This window comes from Berghia stephanieae, chromosome 6 (assembly GCF_034508935.2).
Source record: "Berghia stephanieae isolate SIO BIC M18660-M18661 chromosome 6, UCSD_Bste_1.3, whole genome shotgun sequence".
Lineage (NCBI taxonomy): Eukaryota > Metazoa > Mollusca > Gastropoda > Nudibranchia > Aeolidiidae > Berghia > Berghia stephanieae.
The window spans coordinates 2916080-2942900 of NC_088365.1; the positions used below are offsets into that span (position 1 = coordinate 2916080).

Sequence of the window (26821 nt, forward strand, 5' to 3'; positions counted from 1 at the left end):
AAATGTCTTAAAATGTAATTTTAGGCCCAGAGCTCGAGATTGACCAATATATTGAACTTGCATGTGAGATCAAGTTGACCTGTAAATGTTATGCTGTGATGACATGTGTACTAAACTTTCATAAACAAGACACTAAGAATTGGGTGCTAATAGTCTTATACATTGGGTGTCATTAGAACAACTAACAACAGTACAGTAACATCCATACTTAATCCGCCAGTAACTGGTATGTTTTTAGTGTTGAATATATAACAACTCTTGCTTCTCTGATTTCATGCATCTATCATTATTCAGGTTCATACCTCGCCAGAAGGATGTGAAGATATCTATATCCACTCTTTTGAAAAAGGGCCTGGCCTCTTATTTGGAGAAATCATTGACAAGGGTGCCATTTACAGAGGACCACTGGATAAATGTTGCAGAGAAGCCGTGGATGCACAAATGGACCGGTGAGGACATTATTTTTTTCAAAATGTTAAATTCAGTTGTTTTCTTTGTCCTTGCAATTCTTCTATTATAGTTATTTTGGTCAGATCACACTATATGTCAATTTATGATTTAAATGACAAATCATGATCTTTTCTTGTCAATCATTGTCATTTAATTTTGTCTTGGTCTCCCCTAGTTCAAATTTGTCAACAAACACCCCACCCCCTGTTCAATCTCAAGATGACTTTTCAAGATATTAGAGGTAACATATTCCATTCTAAGACACGGGCAACAAACCATGAGGTAGGTATTTGTTGGGGTTTTTTGGGGTTTTTTTTTTTGCGGAAAGCAGAAGTATATTTTGAAACATGTTTTCACAAGGCAGCAGGATAGGAAAATCAAGGGTTATTTTCCTTGATCCATTTATAGAGCTCAGCTGCCTTCCAAACTACTTTAAGCTGTTTGGTGCCAAATATGTTATATTTCTTGTATATTTCAAAATGAGTAAAAAACAAAGTGGCCTCAAATAGGAAGCTATCAGATCACCTCTCTGCTTTCCGCCATATGGCAGATGACAGAAGGAATTTTCAGAGCATGCAAGTGAAAAATTACTACAGTCAGTAAGGACAGAAAAAAAGGGTGAAAATCACTCTTAAAATAGATAACAACCTGAATATGAAGCAGCTTGATAGTTTCATCCTTGTTGTTACAATTTCTCTTGGACTCCTCTAGTTGCTTGTCTCTGTAGTTGATAGCTTCCTCTGCTGCAAAGACCTGAGCAGCCATCTTATTCATTTCCTCCACCTGTTCCTTAGACAATTCTTGATGACAAATTCTGGATTTTTCCTGGAAAGGAAAGATAGCAATCAAACTTATCAAATTTAATTCCATCAAACCAGCATCATTCTTGTTAATCATTTCGAGATTTTGATTAAACAAATTTAATTTATCATTAATTTAGTATTTTCAATGAATACAATGCATCTTAATATCAAGATTGGAATAAAATTAAAAGACCTCAATTAAAAATCTGTCCCTCCACGAAAATGCGATCATATCCACATATCCTGCATCAAATATTTCGTCAAAACTTTTTGAAATCGGACTATTGGTGATTTATTATTTTTTTCATGACCTGGTTGACCGGAATGCGTAGCATAATAAAACAACGTATAATCAGGCAGTGAGAACACATTCTATAACTCTTACTGTGTTTTTACATAATTTGGATGCAAGTAATCAAATACGGTACTTTGTGTCACCTCTACTGTCTTGAATTTCTTGTGAACAGGTTTGCCAATTTGGCAGTATTAATGCTAAATTTTAAAAACAACAACAACAACAACAAAAGTAACATTTTCTTTTGGAAGCTGTTTGGCATTTAAAAAATTGAATTTGGCATTTCAAATAATTTTTTCTTCTCAAATAACTCAATTTTACCTATTTAACAGACAAATCTACACTTATTTCACAAAATAAACAAATGTTCACTATTTACGAACAGACAGGTCAGGTCGAGGTGACATTCTTACTATATCGTGATACTAAGTCAAGGCAGCAGGATAGGAAAATTAAAATTTACAATTCAAATTTTACATGTATATAGGATGTTAAATTCTGTTATTCACTTTTGTCCTCCCCATCTGTTTTTTTTTTTTTTTTTCTGATGATGATGATGGTGATGAAAATTGATATTATTATTCAAAACAAATTATCAATAACAAATAATTGATATGATAATGATGATGATGATGATGATGATGACAGAGATGAAGATGATGATGATGAAGTACTGGTAGATGCAGTTGTGATAGAGTTGATGATGTGGTGGTCGTGGTTGAAGTGGTAAATATGCGGTGAGCACCGGTGGTGGCAGCAGTAGTGTAGTTAAAGTAGTAATGATTATGTAGTGGTTGTGCTAGTGGTGATGATGTGGTGGTAGTGGTTGTTGTGGTGGTAGTGGTGATGATTATGTGGTGTTAGTAGTGGTTGTAGTAGTGGCACACCTGATGATAATGTGGTGGTAGTAGTGGTTGTAGAGGTGGTAGTAGATGTGATGATGTGTTGATAGTTGTAATAGTGGTAGTCGTGATGATAATATGGTGTTAGTGGTTGGAGTAGCTGACAAAAACTAGAATTTCACAATTCTGGCCATTTTAACTTTGAAATCCATTTTTGGCACCTGCTCACCCCGACATAGACTTTTTTGGGGGGAGAAAATGGGTCACAATTTCTCATATTTTGACCCGTAACAAAGTATATTTTCATACAAAAATTCCCATTTCTTTTAAAGAAGCATAATGCAATTGCTAATTTACCAATAAACGTCATGACCTAAGGAAAGGACAAGATGTACAAAGTGCAAGAGGGCAATTGAAGAACTCAATACCTGTTTTGTTCTTAAAAAATCATCATTTCTCATACATTTTAAAATACACACAAAAGTCAAAGAAGATCCAATGGATGAGGTCACTATTTGCTTAATTTCATTTATTAAAAGTCTCTGGTACACTTTCTCACGTTTGCATATCTAATTTAAATTTTAAGCAATCACTTACACTCTCAAACGTCTCCAACAAATCCTTGTAGTCCGTGACAAGCCTATTGAAGTTGTCCTGTAAGGATTGGTACTGCTGCCTGTTAAATGGAATGTATATTAATAATCAACAGTAGTAGTAGTAGTAGTAGTAGTAGTAGTAGTAGTAGTAGTAGTAGTAGTAGTAGTAGTAGTAGCATATGGCTACACCTCCAAATTCATTTCGTCAACCCAGCTTCGGAAGTCCTCCGTCCTAAGAACTGTTTCGTAGCCACCTGCAAGTCTTGTTACTGGAAGTGGAGGACAATGTGATCACTAGTCCCTGGAGCTGCCTGACACTTGCAGCAGGCATCACTGTTCCCAAGTTTCCATTTGCACATATTGGATGCAGTTCGACCAGGTCCTGTCAAAAGGCGATTCGAAGAAACTATTTCCTGGCATTGTGGACTGCAGCCATTCTTTCAATGAGGTTTTTTAAGGTGTTGCCTCCTCTAGATTTTTCAGTGTTCCACATTTCTCTCCAGTTCTCTTTCACGTTGAGGTCTTCCATTTTTGTTCGGTGGAAATGTCTTCTTGATTTGAGCTGTGTTGTTGAACGTGCTCCCTTTATGATTATTTTTATAGGAGTGTTATCTGGAGCTTCATCAATTCTTGCATGTATCCTTTGATAAGCATCTTGTATCGTTATCAATACACTACACTTAGAGGCTCCTACCCCCAATAGCCCCAAAGAGGAATCAGAATGCAAAAAAAGCAGAATTTGAGACCAAAAAGCAGAATCAACGTACCGTAATAGACTTTGACATGTTTTGCTGTATATAATGCAATAGACAATGCAATAGACAATCTAAAAGTATGCAGATAAAACAAAAGAAAATGTGTAAAAATTTGCAGGGTGGTTAGAGACTAAAAAGGGGATCAAATAATAACAGACAAGGAATGACCCTGGCAGTCTCAGAGCAAAACTTTGAATGGATGGATTTAACCTCGGCAGGACCCCAACCCCACCTCCCCACCCCTCTCTCTCTCTCTGCCTCTCCCTCTCTCTCTTCATTTCCACCAGGAATAAACACAAACGGCTGAGTAACAGTTGTCTCTCCTCTCCCCCCCCCCCCAACACAGACCTAATCAAACACACGCCATGTACTAGTATACAGACACACCCACATGCATACACAAACTGACAAAATTAAATAGGGAGAATGGCCAACTGCACACAATCATACTCCCACTTGGAGCCAATATATTATAATTCTTCATTCATTGACCTCACATTTTGGAGCCAACATAATAATAATACCTCGGTCACTGACCTCACATATTGGAGCCAACATAATAACCTAGGGGTGTCATTGACTCCTTAGAATATAATATTATGACCTTAACTGCACACACTACAAAATATATGTTGATTGACCATAAAGGATGATTAAGATATAGACCATAACTCACACTTTAAACAATTTTTAAACTAGATATCATTTTTAAAAAAAAATTCCCTTTACTGAAACCAGGAATTTTTGCCTTGAAAATCGTGGAATATAGACCAATTCAGTGGAATGATTCCGCAAAGAGGAAGGGTAGGAGCCTCTGTACACTGGATTTAGGGGTGGCATTGAGAGATATTCATCTCACAACAAAGATAAAATGCAATAGGTCATACAAATTAAATTCACATACCACCCTCTTCCCATTTTACTAAAAATTGCTCACAGTATTGTGTGAGTAAAACAGAAGGGAATGGTGAATGTTGGTTTGTTTTGTGTGGAAATTAAGGTGGAGTGGTCAATTCTGCTCTGTGTCCACATGATGCCCCTACCTGAAAATAATCCACATACCATTATGGTGTGTGTAAGTGTGTGTGTGTGTGTGTATGTGTGTGTGTTACTGTAAAATTCTAATGTACTTGGTAGTAATAATGAAAACACAGCAAAATCATTAAAGGAATTAGCGATTGCGTGACAACCAAGAAAGATACGTTATTCATATTTAGGATTCATTAGGTCTAGTAAGTTGTAAGAATTGTATGCAAAGATACGTGGCAACACTCAACACAGTTTGAGAGAAACAGATCGATATGCATGGTTTATATGTCCCAGCACTGGTTGCTAGGACATCACCCAAACGAGTAGGTGAAGAGTAGGAAGAGGAAAAGAAGTAGGAGGGGAAAATGAAAACATACTAACAACAAAGACTTACTTTGTGCCAGCGTGCTCCTCTATATGTTGGCGTGTAACCATAGCTTGCTGGTTGAGTTGTGCCTGTAGAGTCTGTATCATAGAGCTAGATTGGTGCCATTGATCCTCACATTTTTCTTTCAAGTCAGAGTTGATCTCTGTCAACTCAGTGATTCTGTCAAAGAGATTTAATATGATCCCACTCAATTACGATTTTTCTAAAATTAAATAAATACAAGTAACTTTCGAGGGAAAAATATGCTTAGGGTCTATTCCAAGGGAAGACTGGAATAACCCAGGCATTACTTACAGTGCAGTGTAGTAAATTAAGCTCAAAGCCACAGCTCGACAGGGAATCAAACTTATCTCCCACTGATAACAAAACAATGTTTATAACACAATGCTATATATATATATCATCATCATCTAGTCAGCTGATCCTGCGTAGGGCGTTGCTTCCCGAACTTTCTTGCGAAACAGATTACGGTTTTCCGCCAGTCTACTTGCTTGAGTTGCTGTCATTCCCAGCCATTCACATATATCTTGTTCCCAGCTTCTTGTTGGTCTACCTCTTCCTCTCTTGCCGTCTACCCTTGTCTGCAGAATGTGCTTTTCTAATGATTCGTGGCGAGTCGTGTGGCCAAAATAGTTTAGTTTCAATTTCTTTACAGTTTGAAGAAGAATTGGTGATTTTATTCCGATCCTTCTCAGGACTTCTTTGTTTGTTTGTTTTTCAGTCCATGATATTCTGAGTATTTTTCTGTAGCATGCCATTTCAAAAGCTGTGATCTTTGTGCTCTCTGCTTTGCTGATAGTCCATGCTTCGCATCCATATGTTGCAGTTGGGAAAACAACACTTTTGAGGATTTTGATTTTTGTTTGAATGCACTGCCCTTTCCAGATATTATTCATCTTTTCTAGCTTTGATCTTGCCATTGCCAGTCTCCTCCTGATCTCTGGGGCCGATTTCCCGTTGTACTCAATCCTGGCTCCAAGATATTAAAAATTCTTTACTCTTTCTATTTCTTCTCCATTGATTTTTATGATGACATCTGTTTTGCATTTGTCAGTATTCATGATTTTGGTCTTCTTTATATTCAGCTTAAGGCCTTTGGTCTCGCTATGTTCCTTAACAGATGTTATTAGATTCTCTAGTCCCCTCGGTGTTGTGGACAATAGTGCAGTGTCGTCTGCGTACCTCAGATCTTTTATGGGTAGACCTTGCATTTTAGGTTCGTTGTAATTACTTCTCCTGACATCGTTTTCCACATCTCGCATTATACCTTCAGTGTAAATGCTGAACAAATGGGGTGATAGAATACATCCCTGTCTTACTCCTTTTGTAACTTTGAACCATTCTGTTGTTCCGCTTTCTAGTTGTACCGCTGATTGTTGGTTCTCATAGAGGGATCTTATCAGGTTTCTAATTCTAGGATCAAAGTTCATCTCCAGGAGAGTTTCCCATAGTTTCTCATGATTAACACAATCAAAAGCTTTCGAATAGTCTATAAAACAAGTGTGGAGGCCAGAATTTACTTCTCGATGCTTCTGAATACTTTGACGCAAATTGAATATGTTGTCTCTTGTCCCTCTGTTTTTTCTAAAACCTGCCTGGGTGTTACTGACTTCTTCTTCCAGTTTACATTCAATCCTGTTCATGATAATTTTTAGAAGGATTTTGCTTGCATGACTGATGAGTGATATTGTTCGGTAGTTGGAGCATAGTTGTAAGTCTCCTTTCTTAGGCAATGGTATAAAAATTGCTCTCCTCCAATCTGAGGGCCAAATTTCTTTCTCCCAAATTTTCGTACAAAGTCTTAGATATACTTCAACTCCTTCATCTTCGCTTGCTTTTATCATCTCAGCTTAAATGTTGTCACAACCTGGACTTTTCCCATCTTTAAGTGATTTAATTGCCCATTCTATTTCAGATTTTAGAGGTGGTAAGCTAGATTCTTCGTTTTCATTTTGCATGTTGTTTTGCAAAGGTTGGATTTCGTTTATTTGGTCTTCTGTGTACATATCTTCACAATATCTTTTCCACCTATTTGCTATGTCTTCTGCTTCTGTGAGGGGTTTACCTTGCTCATCTTTTATCACCCCTATTCGTGATTGAAAACTTTTTGTGATGGTTTTTATTTCATCATACATTTCCCTGGTCTTGTTTTCTCTCTGAAGGTCTTCTATTTTTCTGCATTTTCTCATGAGATATTCTTTCTTATCCGTTCTGCACAGCTTTTTCAATTCATTAGCTATCTCTTTGTATACATTGCTATGAGTGCCATGAGTCGTCTTTGCGTCTTTCCTCTCTTTGATTTTGTTTAGTGTATTTTCACTCATCCATGGTTGTTTTTTGCCCCTTTTTTTAGGAAGGTGTTTTTCAGCGGATTCCAAGTATATTTTCCTTGTCTCATTTGCGATCTCATCCGGTTCCTTTTCCTCGATATCTTGAAGTAGCAGTTGGAAACGATTCTTTACGTCAATCGCAAATTCTTCATTGATACTGTCAACTTCTTATCTAATAGGTCTTGTAACTTTTTTCTTCATTTTAAGCTTCAGTTTCAGTTTTGATATCAAAAGTTCGTGGTCTGTGTCACAGTCTGCTTTTGGTTTGGTCGTGACGTCTTGAATTATGGTGTTCCATCTTTTTTCAATCATGATGTAATCAATTTGGTTTTTTGTTCTTCCATCTGGCGATGTCCACGTAAATAGTCTTCTTGAATGTTTTTTGAACATGGTGTTTTTTATTGCAAGTTGATTTGCCAGTGCAAAATCTATGAGTGTCTCGCCTCTTTCGTTTCTTTCCCCTAGTCCAGATATTCCAATGATTCCATCTTCTTCACTGTTCTTTTTTCGTCCTACCTATATATATATATATATATATTCTATAATATATTTGGCAAATCCAATTTTTTGTTCCACTAAGGCTCCAGATCCACCAAACCAATCGTGACAAAATCTTGCATGGCCTTTACAAGAGTTGAGCTTAATATTTTATTTATATATATATATATATATATATATATATATATATATATATATATATATATATATATATATATAAACATGGAAAATAATATCATGTCCCAAAACCATAACTATACATTTGACTGACTCCTCCCAGTCAAGAATTCCAGTCCCATTCCAAGACAAAGACAGAAAGCAACCCGGAAAACAGATATAAGGGGATCGAAGACACAGCACGACCTCCTGCCCACAATGGGAAGTAAAAGGACCCCGCCCAGGGTAAGAGGATGGATTGATGAATGAAGAGAGGTGAATTAATAGGTGGACAGGCGTATGAATGGATGGATGGATAGATGGAAAGATGAATTTAAACTTGAAATGGGGTTGAGGAGTATGTGGGATAAAGTGTGAGACAGTGTGTGTGTGTGTGTGTATGTATGAGAAAGAGAGAGAGAGAGAGAGAAAGAGAGAGAGAGAGAGAGAGAGAGAGAGAGAGAGAGAGAGAGAGAGAGAGAGAGGATTTGACCATCATCCACATTTTAATGCTAAAATCTAATTGGTTCTTACCGACATGCCAGTCTGATAACCCACATGTTTATGGGCTCATTGTTGTTACAGGAATAGTTTTAAAACAATGCAAAATAATGCCAATAACAACGATGTTAAATCAACCCACAATTGCATTCCATTGTAAAACTTGAAAATATGTGCACATAGGTGCTTACCGTCTGTCTTTCTGTTGCAATGCCATAGTAGCAGCAGACAACCTATTATTCAGTTCATCTACCTCACTAAGTAAGGATATTACTTGGGAACGAAGAGCACTTTGGTCCTCCGATACTTTTGCCTGCTGAATCTGTAAAGCAGTGCAAAAATAAAATTTCTTTGAAAAGTACACTATGACAGGGGAAAAAATCCTATAATATGAGGGGAAGAGACAACTGTTACTCAGCCAATTTGTGTTTATTCCTGGTGAAAACGAAGAAAATGAAGAGAGAGAGACAGATAGAGAGAGAGAGAGAGAGAGAGAGAGAGAGAGAGAGAGAGAGAGAGAGAGAGAGAGAGAGAGAGAGAGAGAGAGAGAGAGAGAGAGAGAGAGAGAGAGAGAGAGAGAAAGAGAGAGAGAGAGATAACATTATCATCTTTTTTCCTGAATCTTTAGCATATTGTTTTGTTTCTAGTTTTATAAGGTTTGTAATACTGGCAAAAAAAAAATAAAATAAAATGAAACATGTTTTCATGGGTAAAATATTTGCAAACATATTCCGAACAATAGTTTGTACATTAGGATTAAGCGTAATGATTATTTGGGTTACATTTCTCTGCACCGAAATAGAACTATAAAAATAAAAGAGTTTTATCAAAATAAACTCACAGTGTCAACTTTCTTTCCTACCTGGAATAATATTTTATTACTTTAAAAAGCCCTACCTAAATGCAATGGGTGTGAGCATTTGTATTTTCACATCTATAGATAATATGCACTTGGCTAAGAAGCTCACAACATCCGGAAGTATAATGGACCAACAGACAAAACAATGTGCAATCATGAACTTTTATAGTCTGGATAATACAGTTTAGTGAGTATCACAAAATACAATAACAAAGGCTTGAGTGACATCGTCTTCGTTTTATCTATAGATTTTGGAACCTCTTTCACCTATTGATAATTCAAGAAAAAATATTAAAATAAAAAAGATAATAGGATGGTAATTGTATCCATATTATGAAATGAGCTAGGAGTCAGATCCATAAACATCGTATAATTCAACCCTCAAGCCTAGTCCAGCTTTACAGTCATAAATTACAAACTTCCCATGACATAGTCCAGCAAGAATGTAAAAATAAGTGATTCCCTTAAGAAAAACAAGTTTAAAAATATTTTCTATCCCCATATAGTTACAAATAAATGCAAAAAAGTAAGGCCTTTACGATACAGAGTAACGATTCATCTTGTTCAGGAGACCACATTCCAAAAACTATCATTCCTAAAGTCCTTCAGAACCATTCGGCCCATGGAGCCAGAGTTTATCCCGGTTTCTATAGCGTGAAACGGACAATAGAAATTGCTTGCTATCCTTTGGATAGGATGCTAGTCTGTCGCAAAATACTTTCCACCAAATCTCACAGACAGTGATCCATTCACTGCTGGGTGGACAGGGGGGGTTTAGAAAAAAGACTGCACCCGGGATCGATCTCAGTCCCTTTGCGTGTGAAGCGAGTGCTCTACCAACTGAGCTAACGGACTCCCTAACAATTATCATTACCATTTCTTTATGCTTTGGCAAGTGACAGTTAAATTTGAATTTCAATATCAGTCTATTGTTGGCAAACATATATAAATGCAATTAAACATATATTGAACATAACAAAAATAAATATCTCTCATAAAAACTCTATCAACAGACAGAACATAGGGCATGAGGATTTTATAATCCTTTCCATACCTTCTCAGTTTCTTGCCTTTGATAAGTTATACTTGTTAAATTTTCCTCAAATTCTTGAGACAATTTTATCTTCTCCTTTCCCAGTAATTCTATTCTTTCTTGAGCCAAAGAATGTTGGGCCTTAAGCTCTTTTAGCTGTATGTATGAAAGAGAAGGAAAATCAATATGTAAACTACATGACACTAATTAATGTTTAAAGACATCAAAAATAAAACAAGCAGAGATACCAACATAGAATTTGCCTCACAGAAATTTAAATAATAAAAAAATAAAATTCCCTTTATTCATCCCAATGGGGAAATTTGTCTCTGGGGTCTATTCCAAGGGAAGACTGGAATAACCCAGGCATAAGCCGTAGTGCAGTGCCACAAATTGAGCCAGGGTGAAGTGACTTGCTCAAGGCTATAGCCACAGTGCAGCGGCAGGTGGTCGATTCTGGAACTTTCGGGTACGAATTAAAGACTGTACCTCTGCGCCACGCTGCCCATGACAAGAGTCAAAATAATTTTGAAGTCGAAAGAGGAATTTCAGCATATGGCATATAATTAATTTAAGATAAGACTAAGTACAACCTTAACTACATCTATCAAACACTGCCAGATTATTTTTGCAAACAATGCCAAACAGGTCATAGAAAAATGCCAAATGGTGTGAAAAAAATACAAAACTTTTATGGGTTTTACTTTTATTCAGAATGTAGATACAAATATAAGAGGGGGAAAAAAATTCCACTCCCACGAGTAAGTATCTCTTAATTCAATGGAAAATTTCAAGTAATCCTGCGAGGTTATGGATTTATATTTAATTGTGTGTAGTAAGTGTAACTTTGTCTAAGTGATTTTTTTTTTTTTAATGTCAAAGAACAGAAAAATAAAATAAAATGACAAACCCAATTTTCCTAATAAGAGAAACTTCAAACTGCAGGTCTTTTCAGCTAAGCATTATAAATGCTAAACTAGCAGCCCTAATGTCATTGCATCTTTGTGGATTACGAAAATTGTCTGCGCTGTGATTGGCCAGTTTTAATCTCAACCAGAAAGACAATTTTGATACCTATGTAACCCTAAAGGCACTTGAACGATGCCACACCATTGTGTTGAAAAGTGTAAAGATATACTTTTAAAATCTTTTCCTGAATTTTTCGACTTAAATTTTGTTCTATAATGATTCCTATTTTTTTTCGTAAACCCCAAAGTGGATAATTACAATCCAAGTGCGTTATGTCAAATTTTTAATGAAATTGAGAGGGTGAGTAAAAAGAAAACACACACAAAAGAAAACAAATCCAATTTTTCCAGTCATGCCACTTAAATGCTCACCCTTTACTTACCTCAGTTGTTAAAAGTTGCAGTTTTTCTTCCAATTCCAATTTGTCCGTTCTCTCTGTCTCAATTTCTACTGTAAGTCTACTGATATCCTCTTGATTCTAATATAATGAAAACATTTTAATGACTTTACACAAAATCAAAGTTAACATTTGATTACAATCACTATCAAAATTTATAAAAAGCAATGGTTAAAGGCATATTGTACATATAAATGCTTTGGACCATAAATACAACTTTTACTTGTGCATGCTTACAAATTATTTTTATGTTAGTAGCAGTATTAGTGGTAGTAGTAGAAAGTAGTAGTAGTAGTAGTAGTAGTAGTAGTAGTAGTAGTAGTAGTAGTAGTAGTAGTAGTAGTAGTAGTAGTAGTAGTATTTGGGTAGATGGAGCTCAAGCCTCGACAGCAATCCATCAAGGACATGGAAAAGTCTGATGTAACCTTAGAAGTGCCAAGGTATGCTATGCAGTCCCAGAGCGTGTAAACCCTTGGTCCAATGTCACCCGACCATCCAGTACCCATGCCCCTGCCATTGGTGTATGGCTCCACTGCCAAGTGGATTCCTTCGGGAGAAGGAAAGGCTAAGGAGTAAACTCTACAGAAATCTGCAGCCAAACTGATGCCCACCATATTGCTCTGCGATCCTTTGGACCACACCAGGGAGGAAGAGAGAGGGGTCCTGGTTACTGGGCAGCCCAGGATCTCCACATTACTTTGCCCAGGCCACACCCTGGAGAGGACACTCCAGTTTCACCTTCACTGGTAAAGAGTAACAACACACTTTAAGCGCGTAGAGTCTGGTGTATCAAAGTTAAAGCGCTATATAAATTTTCAGCATTATTATTTCAGCACTTAACACGGATGACAGCACTCTACGAGTGATAAGTCCTTGCTCGATTGGCGTAGAGTTGGATGCTACGAGTTGTCTTAGACAGTGGGAGGGATCATCGTAATCCTACTGGTCAGCTACCTCTTGCCTCAAGCTGAGCAGCCCCTAGCCAGAAAAATGCTGACTCACCATGATCTGCCTGCTAAAGAGGGTGCTAGGAGCTTGGAACCTGCAAGCTTGACAAGTGCATCATTAAATGTGTACCAGGCAAGCAAAGGAAAATTGAAGTCCCCAGCTCTTGGATTAGCAAGCTAGAATGTAAGAACTGTTTTTTCCAGGACTGAAAGATGACCTTCACGTCATTGACGATGCCTGAAAGACAGCATTTCTATGATGTCTGCAAGCGAGACATGAAATTGACAGGCATCAACTCAAACACAGTGGCTGGAGATATACAGTGAGGGAGGGAGTCAAGAGAACTGAGGAGAGGAGAAAAAAAGAGGTTTGAGGAGAGGACAGTAAGGAGGAAAGAGAGGCAGCAGAACCAGAGACTGCCATGCAAGGATCGAACTGTTGTGTCACACCCCTCACTGCTCTCAACAAGACTGATCAGACCAAGCTTGAAGGTGGATATCTTTAAAGTTATTTATTGAAATGTAGTGAAATTTTGCACGGCTATTACATATACCCACAATCAAAAATGTTATTATTTTTTTGGAATTTTATATCCATTAATTAAAACTATTTCCTCTTAAAGTTATATTTAAAAAACTCAGACTGTAACACAGATAAAAAATTAAATGTTTACAGTACAGCAGGTTACAAAACAATATTCTACACACTATTGTTTGTTTTTTTAAAACGTAACAATATCTCGAACATTCACTCAATTCACATGCGTCTCATACCTGATCTCAACAATTACACAGAATTGTCGCCTCCTTGATCTGTGTTGTTTTCAAATGGGAAAAATTATATTTTGTTTGGTGGTGGTTGTATTGAATAAGCATGCAAAACATCAGTGCTATTCAACGGACAGTTTTAGAGAATAACCTCTTTAAGCTTGGATATGAATTATGAAACGGACTATATTAGTAATGATAACAGTAGTACTAGTAGTAGTAGTACTAGTGGTAGTAGTTGTAGTAGTAAGAGTAGTAGTAGTAGTAGTAGTAAGAGAAGTAGCAGTAGTAGTAGTGGTAGTAGTAGTAGTAATAGTAGTAGTAGTGGTGGTGGTGGTGGTGGTGATCACCTAAATGCCCTCTGGCCTTGTGCCCATTACACCTAAATGTCCACTAATTTGGTAAAAGAATATTTTCTCTTTAAAATATAACTCTAAACGCCCGCTTTTCAAAATTGAATTTGCCTAAATGCCCACCCTGGAAAAAAGTTTGGGGAAAAAAAAAAACGAATTCATTTCACATTTGCTCCAACCTGACCGTCTCCAGCAGTCTCAATCTATATCCCTCAAAACTAATTGGCAGCTAAAAAAAAAGACAATTTTAACTGTCGGTCATCAGCTAAATAAGTCGAGTGGCTACCTCCACTCATATCACACATACCGACAATATATATGGTTTTGCAAGCCAGTCCACAGGGCTTTTGATGTTACATAACCGTCCACCACCTTTTCACATTGCTCCTTGATGTCACTAAACATCTACCTTATTTTCTCAAGTCCATAGACTGGAGTTCGAAGCCTTGTATTTCCTGGAACACTGTGATGTCCTTCAACATTACAAAAAAATCTCATTCCTTTGTTTCGCTTTAAGGTATAAATCATGAAGACGAATTTCACACATATTGGCGTATCGGTCAGTTATAAGTTCAAAGTTCAAATTTCATAGAGAAATCATGAGAGCTTGAACTGCGTAGGCAATTAAAAGTTGTTGAATCTGACCCCACCCCCCTCTGTGTGTAAGTGTGGGTCGTGTGTGTGTGTGAGTGTGTGTAAAGTAGTCTTCCAGAGCCATGGAGCCTATGGAGCCAGAGTTTATCCCGGTTTCTAAAATGCAACACAATCTAACAGACCTAGCAACCCAATTATAGCTGGGGTCGACAGGGGGTTTGGAACAAGATCCCAACTTTGCCCAGGATCAATTCTATCCCCTTTGCGTGTGAAGCAAGTGCTCTACTGAGTGATTGTGACACTCCCCATTTTGTAAACGTGTATATATGCATGCGCATGTGTGAGTGTGAGTTGTGTTCATGTACATTGCAAATTACTTCATTCTTGATCTGACCACACCAAAGTGTAAATCAGTGATGATACTCACAAAAAGTCAAAAAGGAGGAAAAGTCTCGGAAAAACGGAAAACTCACCTAGAACATTCTTGCACCACAGGAAAGTAGGCAGGATGACTTCTTTTGAGTACTTGAAGAGTACTTTAAAACGCCCGGAGTCCAGTAAAAGGAGGAAATTTTTTATATGTATATATTTTTTTTAAAAAGGAGGTATTTTTTAAAGATTTATTATATTAAAAAAAAAAGTAAAAGGAGGAAATGAAGGAAATATCCGCGGATCGAGGATCTCAGGAGGAAAACCGAGGAAAGGAAAGAAAACCGCAGATTTCCGCGGATCCGCAGAAAAGTATCATCACTGGTAAATGTCGGTGACAGAAATAGATTATATTGTCTTGTAACACAGTCAATCATGTTGAGTTTAGTCAATAACCAGGCAGGTTACAACGATCAAGAAATGAAGTGAGTAGGAAAGTGCCAGAAGACAATAAAGAACAAAAATTTAGTGGCTGCGATGGGGGCCCAAACCCGCGACCTTACTGGTACGACAACTGCGCTTGGCCGGGGAGAGCGTGACTCTACCGTATGAGCTATTCACGATCCCAAAAAAGATCGCTTGTAACCCTAGTCTTATTAGAGCCCTCTCTCCCTGACTTCTTGAGGTGACAGGTTCAACACACACAACCTCCGCAAAGTTATTTGGACAGCATTTAGGCTTTATAGCCAATATTCTCAACACAAACATGTTTGGTCTTTAGTTACATGACACCAAAGTTGAATCATTTTAAAACATCAATTGGCAAGCAAAGAAATCATTAGAAGTTATTGAAAAATGAATTTGCTCTCATTTTCTTATTTATGTATGGACTTTCAATATTCAAAAAGTGTTTTCCATGACAAACAAAACACTTTATGAATATAGTGAAGAAACCTATTTTGAATATTCATAAATTGTCTCTTGTGGTAACTACAATTATTATCAATAACTAACCTGTTGAAGTTTCAACTTTTGATCAAACATTTCCTCCAGATTCTCTGCATCATCCAGAATACCTGAGGTATTTAAGGATTTGGTCTTCTTTTCTTCCACAACATGCCTCTGCACTTCAATCTCTTTTTTAGTCGAAGCGATATTAAACTGTGAATTGAAACAGGAAATACATTTCTAAAGCTTAATTCATATTTTCATATCATTTTTTCAAAAAGAAAATATATCATGTTTCTGAGGACTGCATATTATTTTAATACATCAGATTATCATGAGTAAATAACTTTTTAAGTTATTAAAATATGATAATAATAATAATAATAATAATAATAATAATAATAATAATAATAATAATAATAGTGGAAATACTAATAATACCAGTGATTTCAAAACTATAAAAATGTTCTTTTATAAAATAAATAAATTAATAATAACAACAATAATAATAATAATAATAATAATAATAATAATAATAATAATAATAATAATAATAATAATAATAATAATAATAATAATAATAATAATAATAATAATAATAATAATAATAATAATAATAATAATTCCTTGTCTGATCCAAAATGTATTCATTATGATAATTTTTAATTTGATATCATGGCCTTAAGCAAAGTCAGTTTTAGATTGCTACATTTTCTTGTATTTGTAATCCAACCTAAACCAGTTATGATAATGGCAAAACGTCAAAAATGGGCCATTCTTCAAATTCAAAAGAAAATCCAAAATACATTATACCAAATTTGGGCAATACTATGTAATACATTACAACTATTATGCACATCCACTCAAAGCATAAGAAATCACTACAAAACAATTTTAAAAACTGAGCTTTTATATAGAGCAATATCCACAAAATGAGCTCAAAGCGTTTACAAAGGGTCCTCGACGAAGAGCAACATGTAAAATGTAGAACGAGACATGACGCCTGTTAGGCGATATTACAATTTTTTTCCGACAGAGACAACACTTGTTAATGGCCAGGTAGTCATTTTACACCTGAGTACGGTAAGAGAATGTGAGTAAAGAGCCTTTTCCAAACACTCAACGATGCGCCGAGTGAGGCTCGAACCCAGGACCTTCCTATCCAAAAGTGAGTGGCACACCACTAGACCACATAGCTGCACACTTCATTTTCATAACTACATTGATCATAATCAGCGCTCCCAACCTCCATAAGCTGATCCTTCTCTTTGTTGAGATGCACATTTTGTTCATGAAGTTGCCTGCGCTCCATATCTAACTGTTCCTTCTGCTTCTGGAGACCCTCCATGTCTTTCAATAGCATTTCATTGGATGTCTTAAACTGGTCACGCTGTTCAGTCACCTGAAGAATTGTAGAATTCTAACAGTTATTTTGTGTTTAAGTAGTCCTTAAATAGGTCGATGGAGCCGGAGTTTACCCCAGCTTCTATGGCATGAAATGGACAATAGCAATTGCTTTCTATCCTTTACAGGCCTGTAAATGGTTGGTGAAAAAATTGTCGAACTTTTTGAACACGCAAAAACAGACCAACAGGACAAAAATATGGATTAATTAATAAACACAATGCAGATATGACATGTCAATTGGCTAGTCAAATCACACCACTTTCCCAAACTCATTTATAATACAATAAACAGGTCCATATTTTATGGCACGAAGAAAAAAAATCCCAATTATTTGAGAGTACACACATTTCTGGCCCAAGGTCTGAGTGACTTGTAAAATGAAGGAAAGAGAACAATTCCTCAATACCTTTTTGACGGATGTGTATTTAACACTTGACATGAGAAGCTGCTTTATCTACACTCCTGTTTGTAATAAATTTTTAAGCTGATTCTTTCATTAATTTCGATTAAGAAGAAGAAGAATATGAAGAAGAAGAAGAAGAAGAAGAAGAAGAAGAAGAAGAAGAAGAAGAAGAAGAAGAAGAAGAAAAAGAAGAAAAAGAAGAAAAAGAAGAAGAAGAAGAAGAAGAAGAAGAAGAAGAAGAAGAAGAAGAAGAAGAAGAAGAAGAAGAAGAAGAAGAAGAAGAAGAAGAAGAAGAAGAAGAAGAAGAAAAAAAAAAGAGGAGGAGGAGGAGGTTGTGCAGTCTTGTGTGAAGGAGGAAAAAGAGAAAACTTTAAACAATCACAGTTGCGAGGAAAGAAAACTTCCGCTGAGAGCAGTCAATCACCTTTCAAAGAAAAAGATATATTTCGAAGAAAAATATTTATTTGTCGGTAGCAAAATAGAGAGAAACGGCCCAGTCCGACACACGCAGAGCGTGTTGATTACTGACTACGCGTGTGTTTGACTACAAGACACTGTCACCCCTCTCTTTGCCTATGTCAGCGTGTAGGTGGAATGATAATATACCTAGCTGACTACAGTTGTTTTGTCTTCGATGGAAAATATAATTTTCAAGTTTCATTTTTTTGAAAGTCGGCGTTCGAAACGGAATAAAAACCTATTTTTTCGAGGCACGAAATAAAACTCTTTTATTTTCTGTTTTGTTGGATCTTTTTTTTTGCCAGCACTTAACAGAATATATAGGACAAAATCACACTGTCGGAAATCCAACAGTAGTCGGAAGATTTACAGGCCTGCCTTTGGATAGGACTGGGTGGACGGGTGAACAGGGAGGGGAGGGGTCTGAAAAAAATCTTGACTCCACGCAGAATCGATCTCAGTCCCTTTGCGTGTGAAGCAAATGCTCTAAATTACTGAGCTATCAGGGCCCCTTTTTTAGTGTTTAACTGTATTTAAACGACAAATTTAATCCCAGACAGATTTTTTTTCAGTTATCTTCAATACAAGGAAAAGAATTCCCTTGGGCTTCACCACTGTTCATGAATGTACTAAGATTTTAATACAAAAACTTTCAGGTTCTTTAATTCTCAGACAGGCGTTTCTTTGAAATTTTGTATGTGTGTGCAAATATTTATATGGCTATCTTTTGGCTGAGTGATTTTACTCTGTTTATTCTTTACTTTCCAGGAGTTTTGTGTGGTGATGACAATGACTACAATGACAACGATGATGATGATGATGAAAACCATGATGATGATAATGATTTCTTTCTCACTGTCAAAAGTTCGCCCCTAAGACTCTTGAGTATTTCTTCTTTGTCTGCTATGCTGGTTTCCAAATTTTCTATTTCCTTTTCTTTTATCCCTGTTGTCACTAAAACCTGAAAAGAGAATAAGAATACCATAAAAAGTAAAACAAAAATGTATATTTCCAGTATGATGTAATTTTCTATTCATCTGATAAAGGGAAACATTCAATATATTCTATAGTATTTTACAAGAATTTAAATGATAGTGTGACCCCCCCCCCCCCCCCCCCCCCACCCCTGTTGTATTATTGCAAAGTGAACAATAAGGGGCTAAACTTCTTGCACAAGAAAAAAAATGAAACCTTTGGGTGAAAGTCAAAACAGCAATCTTGGCTTGTTAATGGTTAACACAGATCTAAATGAATAAAGTTTGCTGTTAAATCAAATTTTGCGTTATGAAAAAGTGATATCTTTTCTTTTCACAAGACTCACCGCATCGGAGATGTCAGGCAGATTATCAATTTCATCCAATCCAGTCACACCCTGGACTTCTGCATGCTTCAAAACATTGATGACACGCTGCTCATTGAGTGTTCTCTGGCGCTGCAGATGAGCAATCTCATTTTCCAATGTGGTCAGCTTCCTTTCATTCTCATTCTAAAAAAAAAAAAAAGAAGATAAAATATATAATTTATTAATCAAATGTGCGGCTCATATTTCACTCTGCTTTTGACTTGTGAGTCATGATTCAATTTTCAGCTGCAGGTGGCCCAACATTTTTTGCTGTTTCCACATTCTCATGTGGAAAATGAGTTGGATGGATTAGCAAGATGTCAGAAGTGTTCTGCTGGCGTCTCATCATGCCAAGCATTGATTGGGAAGCTAGATCCAGAAATGCCAACCTCAAGAATCAGAAATAAGTAATAGAGGAGGAAAAAGTGTGCAATATCCAAATATAAAAAATAAGGTGTAGTCCAGCGCAGTCCCCATTTCATGAGTAACATTGAATCAGTGTGGTGACGCTATAAATACAAAGAAAACTGTGGCTGACATAAAATACATCATTTTCGAAGACTTTTGTAATGGCACCAGATTAACATTAAAAAATTTGTAATTATCGTAATAGTTGGCATCCCTGTAGATGTACTATTAGATCCAGCCAAATTATCAAGCAGTAGAATTACTTCCTATTATACAGCTAGCAAATTAAATGATGTTACAGAAAAGGGGATAACATTCAAATGACTCTACTCAAGAATAAAAATAAATGAATAGATAAATTGCCTTTATCAAACCACAACGTCAATTTTCCTTTTTGAGAAAAGACAAAAATAACACAGTCTCAGCCTAAGTGTAAAACTGCAAAGTTAGCAAAAGAGGAAAAGTTTCTAGCCCAATCAAAAAGTGAGCGGCCAACAATGAGGCTCAAACCTGGGTCATCAAGATTTTAGTAAAATGATCTCAGCTTCCCTTCCACTTCCATGGAATAAATAGAACATGTTTTAAGAAATGGAGAATTTATAGAAACAATTTAACTGTTGTGGAAATTGGCCTGACCAGTAACTTAAAGCCCAATTTCTTAACTTGATTTCATTTTTGATTGAATCATAAGATCCCATTCAGCTGTGGACGATTCAAAAACACATTGAGTAATCTATACAAAATCTTCAGACTTTATACTGTTATACAAAAATTTATGCGAAATCCTTTGTAATTCGTCTAAATTGGTCAATAACTTTGGAAGTATTAAGAAAATTTAGACTTTAAAAATTTTGAAATCTTTCAAATCCCACTCAAAGGTTCAAATTTCTAATCAATGCAGTAACTAAATAAAATATAGGGCATAAGCCATCACTCTAATATGAAATATATGCTCAGTTTCTGACCAGAATATATAATATAAAGCTTGGAGATTAAAAATAATCACAGGGTGAGCAAACTATTATAACAAAAAATATGAAACTTTGTTCAAACCATTACAAACCTCTTTGTCTTGTTGCGCCATTGCTTTTACTTGCAGCTCTTTGATCTCTTCCCGCAGAGACAAGACGAGAGCTTTAAACCGGTCAACCTTCTCCTTGTCTTTGATTTGCAAAGACCTCACCATTTCATACTGACGTTTTATTTGCCTATTATTCTCCACTAAGTGCTCTGGAGAAAAAAAAGCCAGATTAATTCTTTTGAAGGAATGAAAAAAAAAAAATATTATGTATAAATAATGTTTTTTTAAAATATATGATATATATACATATTTCAAGAAAAATTATGATCAACTTCTACAATATTGTTTCAAGTATTGTTTCATCAGTAAAAGTAAAAGTAGATGGTTGTGTTTCTTCGGTTGGCATCGCACATTTACGGTTTGGCAGTTATGGTGATTAATAATTACATAAAAGGTGTTTGTTTCTATGTCTGCATGAAGATGTAAATAGTTTCTTTTGTTGAGTGTTGTCATGTTCGGTTTTGTCATGATGTAGAATTTTTCTTCCAGGCAGAGGTTGCAACAAAAAAGTGTAAAAGAAAACATTGTTCAAACCACCCTACAGCAGGAACTGACAACCTCAATCTACTACAAAAATGCTTCCAACCAGGCCACGCCTACACCAAATCATGAACAAAAACACCATCAAAATAGGATACACCTGCATGCCAAACATACAAAACATTATTTCCTCCAATAACAAACGAATACTATCACAGCCATCTCAGCCCAATAACGACCTAGAGAAAAAATGCAACTGCAGGATCCAGGCAAAATGCCCACTAAACGACAAAATGTTGTTTATCAAGCCACAGTTACACGCTCAGACGCATCAAAACAAGAAACATACATAGGCTTCACAGAGTGTTCATTCAAAACCAGATACAACCTGCATAAATCTTCCTTCAAAAACAAACACAAATGACATTCTACTACACTAAGCGAACACATCTGAAACCTCAAAGAAAATAACATACAACGTAGCATTACATGGAAAACCATCTCCAGAGCTAAGTCATACTCCTCCTTATCTAAAATTTGTAACCTCTGCTTGGAAGAAACTCCTACATCATCACAAAACCAAACATGGCAACACTAAACAAAAGAAACGAACTTACATCTTCATGCAGACATAGAAACAAACACCTTTTACGTAATTATGAACCACTATATATATATACATGTGTGTGTCTTCTAAATGGAGACAGAAACTTAATTAAGATATGCCAAAAGCTCAAAACAGTAGTAGATATGAAAGAATAAACTCAAGGGAAAAAAAGTTTTGTGTACCTTTCAAAAGAACATTTTCTCTGTCAATTTCTTTCATTTTCACAAGAGTCTGGTCAAGGTTTATGTCAGTCATACTGGTGACCATGTCCAATGTCACAGCTGCTCCAGATTCATTTGCCAAGCCTGTCAGAAAATAGAAAAAATATAAGGTGTCGCAAAATAAAATGAAAGTTTCAGGTGTTGGACCATATCTTTAACAAAAATGAGCTCACTAATCGCAAAACCCAATTAAATATAACATTGAAACAGTAAATAAATATCATGTTTTAAATAATTTACTTCAGTCTGGCCTCAGGAGTAACAGGTCAAGTGATTCTTGCAAAGTCACCTGTTTAAATTTTTTTCTAATATCAAAAGCCAATGATTACTGTATAGTTTAGTTATGCTCTGTTGATGATCACCCGGCTATTGAACTATCAGTAGAATCTGTTTCCATGATAGCATTGCTTTCCTTATTCCTGGAATGGCGGGAGGGGGGGGGGGGGGAAGGGGCTGTTGTTATTTTTCTTTTTGTTTATTTGTTTGATTAAAATGGTGGGGGGGGGGGGGGGGGGGGGTTGTTGTTGTTTATTTTTCTTTGTGTTTATTTGTTTGATTAAAAAAATAAGTACATTAAACAAGGTCTGAGGCAAACAGAATAATAACTCAATCTTTATCTTATGGATTATATGCTTTGCTGGATTTACAAAGTGAGAAATCATACTGGTCAAAATTCGAAAGAGGAGCTTAAACAAAAAAAAATGTTTTACATAATTCTTGGAATTAAATTACCTTGAAAGAAATAAGGAAACAATTTCATAATGAAACAGAGAATGCGGTTGGTTTGTTAGTGTGTAGATCATTGACAAATCATTACCCCCATGTCCCGCTTATAATACCATGTTCCAGAATTTATAATTTAAAAAAAAAAGGTTATTTCAGGAAATGGAATGAATTTGCCTTTTAGATAACATTTATTTGGTTTTCTACCACAGCCTTTCATTGTGCATTTTCAAAATAAAAAGTAGTCATTCAGAGCCAGAGTTTATCATTAAACGGACAACAATTGCATGCTACCCTTTTGACAGGACACTATTCTATTGCAAAGTAGTTTCTGATAAATTAGACAACCCAGCTATCCAATCACTGCTGGATGAACAGAGCAGTCAGAAAACATGGCTTCTTGGTCCCTTTGCATGAGAAGGAAGTGCTCTATCAACTGAACTATCAGTTTCTTTCTTTCAGTTTTTAAATCAAATGTCTCATTTATTTATTATATACTAATACTTTTATTTAAAAAACATAAGATTGTAGCAGATTCTTTCTAGTTTGTTTTTTTTCATGGTGAAAAGATTCATTTTGAAAATCATATTTTCTTATACCAGTATATTCCATATATTCCAAGACAACTGTAAAATAAAAATTGTCGATTCATACTGAAGTTATAGAAATTTAAATTTTAAATCCAATTTAATTGTTCTCAGCTTTTTTATTTAGATTCTTTACTGGAAGGGGGTTCCAATCACTAAGTTGGTAGAACACTTGCTACACATGCAAAGGGACTGACATTCTTCCTGGTAAAGTCTAGATTTGTTTTCTGACCTTCCTGTCCACCCAGTCGTAATTGGGTTGGCTACTAGGTCTATCAAATCTGGTGGACAGTACTTTGTGATAAACTTACGTCCTATGAGAAGGGTAGCAAGCAATTGTTATTGTCCATTTCACACTCTATAGAAACAGGGATAAACTCCAGCTCCACGGATATGGTGGCTTTGTGAGACTACTTGTAGGAAGAAACCAATAAAAGAAAATATTTTTTGTTGTTATAGAAATAAGGTCAAAGATATGCAACTTATGAAGTAAAAACATATATTCAAGGGAGGAAAAACGCTTGAATTGAGAATATTGTTTACCGCCAAGAAAGTTTCAATGCATGAAACAAAATATAGAAAGAGAGACAACCTGATTCGCATTTTATTTCAAAACTTACCTTCGTTTTCGTGCTCAAAGCTTGAGCCAGTACTATTCGCCATGTCATTGGAGTTCAGTGCACTGCTGGGACTAGCACCAGGTTCCCCGTAGTCTTCTTTAATCATTGTTGAAGTAAAAGATAGTCCAATTTGTTACAAAAAATAATTATGCGTTTTCACAGGCTTAATGCTATCATAAACAGATTCCTGCAGGGGAAAAAGTATATAAACAATTATTACATAAAACATCACAACGGTATAATTAAAATCAAAATGAAACATCCTACTTATATTATTCATATCTATCTATATAAAAACACTATTACTTGGTCATGTACATTTAGACGATAATAATCCTTTTATATAAAGATTGTAATCTAAGATAGGAAACAGCAATGGTTTTTAAAATCGTTTAGAGTACATTCTGATATTTACACACAAATTATTAAATGCAGACTTTGACTCCAAAAATTTCGCAACAGACCTATTTCACACACAGAGACATAGCAATAAAAGGGATGGTTAATAATTTCACCAAAGAGTGACTTTCTGTCACACAACACTTACAACAACAAGAGAAATGTGTAGACACATTTTGACTATTTATGGTGACACAACTAACAGATAAGATAATGGACTGGCTCATAGGGATGAGGAACACAGAAATTAACTATTTACCGAAAGCTTTGGTGCTGGATTAATTTACTTGTTTGTTTTATGATGACACAACTAACAGTAACAGATAAGATGATGGATTGGCTGATAGGGATGAGGAACACAATGAACAACTATTTATCTAAAGTTTGGTGCTCAATTTGTCCGTTTGTTTTCTTTTTACAATATAATATATATAATGATGTCTTGCCTTCGATATTGAAAAGTTTTCAGAGACCTTGCTTGTGAGGCAAGTGTTCCTCCACCTATTCAGCTATTAGAACCCCTGATAATAATAACAATAATACTAATAATAATAATACTAATAATAAAAATACTAATAATAATAATAATAATAATAATAATAATAATAATAATAATAATAATAATAATAATAATAATAATAATAATATTAATAATAATAATAATTATAACAAAATAATAAATTTGATTTTCACCCGTTTTGAGACAAAATTTCAAAAAATTGTAAACAAATCAAATTTCCATATCATGAACTGAAAATTTGGTTTTCTACATAGTATCTTCAATTGAGCCAAGTTTGAGGAAAATCAAAAGGGGTGTGGTTCCCAATTTTTGAAAATTTGGTCCACTTGACATGGAACGGCCCAAGTTTAAGCTTAACCAGAGATGCCAACTTTAAATTTGTCTCACAGGAATTTCAGACACCATTCGTAGGAATTTCAATGATGAGAGAGGAATTTCCACACACAAGAAAAGCGGATGGTATTTGGCATTGTGTTTACATATTGTATAATTCTAAATAGATAACCGATTAGAATTATATTATGATATATTATAAACACAATGCCAAATACAATCCCAATTATTTCAAATGAAGTAAAGCTCAAACACCTAATGGTAGTGATTGTGGTACTGGTGGTAGTGAGGATGATGTGGTGTTGTTGGTTATGGTAGAAGTGGTAGTGATGATGATGATGTGAGAGTGATTGTTATAGTAGTAGTGGTAGTGATAATGATGTGGTGGTGGTGGCTGTAGTAGTAGTATTAGTGGTAGTGATTATGATGTGGTGGTGGCTGTAGTTGTAGTAGTAGTGGTGGTGATGATGAGGTGGTGGTTGTAGTAGTAGTAGTAGAGGCAGTAATGATGATGTGGTGGTGGTGGTTGTAGTATTGTGGTCGTGATGATGATGATGTGGTGGTGGTTGTAGTAGTAGTGGTCGTGATGATGATTTGGTGGTCGTGGTTGTAGTAGCAGTGGTAGTGATGATGATAATGTGGTGGTGGTAGTGGCTGTAGTAAATAGTAGTGGTAGTGATGATGATTAGATGGTGGTGGTTGTAGTAGTAGTGGTAGTGATGATGATGATGCAGTGGTGGTGGTGGTGGTTGTAGTAGTTGTGATCGTGATGATGATGATGTGGTGGTTGTAGTAGTGGTGGTTGTGATGATGATGATGATGATGATGTGGTGGTGGTTGTAGTAATAGTAGTGGTAGTGATGATGATTTGATGGTGGTGGTTCTAGTAGCAGTGGTAGTGATGTGGTGGTGGTGGTGGCTGTAGTTGTAGTAGTAGTGGTGGTGACGATGACGTGGTGGTGGTTGTAGTAGTAGTAGTAGTAGAGGCAGTAATGATGATGTGATGGTGGTGGTTGTAGTATTGTGGTCGTGATGATGATGATGTGGTGGTGGTTGTAGTAGTAGTGGTCGTGATGATGATTTGGTGGTCGTGGTTGTAGTAACAGTGGTAGTGATGATGATATGGTGATGGTGGTGATTGTAGTGGTAGTACTGGTAGTGATGATGAGGTAGTGATGGTGCTTGTAGTAGTGGTGCTAGTGATGATGATGTGGTGGTGGTTGTAGTAGTGATAGTGATGATGGTGACGTGGTGGTTGTCGTAGTAGTGGTCGTGATGATGATGTGGTGATGGTGGTTGTAAAAGCAGTGGTAGTGATGATGATGTAGTAGTGGTGGTTGTAGTAGTAGTA

General features: G+C 36.0%; 1 protein-coding gene across 4 annotated transcripts in view; it reads right to left on the bottom strand.

The window, feature by feature from the left end:
* Positions 1-26821, bottom strand: part of LOC144975973 (uncharacterized) — a 77700-nt gene that overhangs the window by 45492 nt on the left and 5387 nt on the right. For all 4 annotated transcript variants that reach the window (XM_078920215.1, XM_078920212.1, XM_078920213.1 and 1 more), the window contains exons 2-14: positions 24219-24405; positions 22250-22372; positions 20963-21129; positions 19471-19635; positions 19006-19110; positions 17127-17282; positions 15947-16093; positions 11887-11982; positions 10557-10691; positions 8835-8965; positions 5165-5317; positions 2988-3066; positions 1099-1275 (exon numbers count right to left, since the gene is read on the bottom strand). In XM_078920215.1, the coding sequence (XP_078776341.1) occupies positions 1099-1275; positions 2988-3066; positions 5165-5317; positions 8835-8965; positions 10557-10691; positions 11887-11982; positions 15947-16093; positions 17127-17282; positions 19006-19110; positions 19471-19635; positions 20963-21129; positions 22250-22372; positions 24219-24324 (1740 nt within the window). In that variant the 5' untranslated portion in view covers positions 24325-24405. The remainder of the gene's footprint in view (positions 1-1098; positions 1276-2987; positions 3067-5164; positions 5318-8834; positions 8966-10556; positions 10692-11886; positions 11983-15946; positions 16094-17126; positions 17283-19005; positions 19111-19470; positions 19636-20962; positions 21130-22249; positions 22373-24218; positions 24406-26821) is intronic.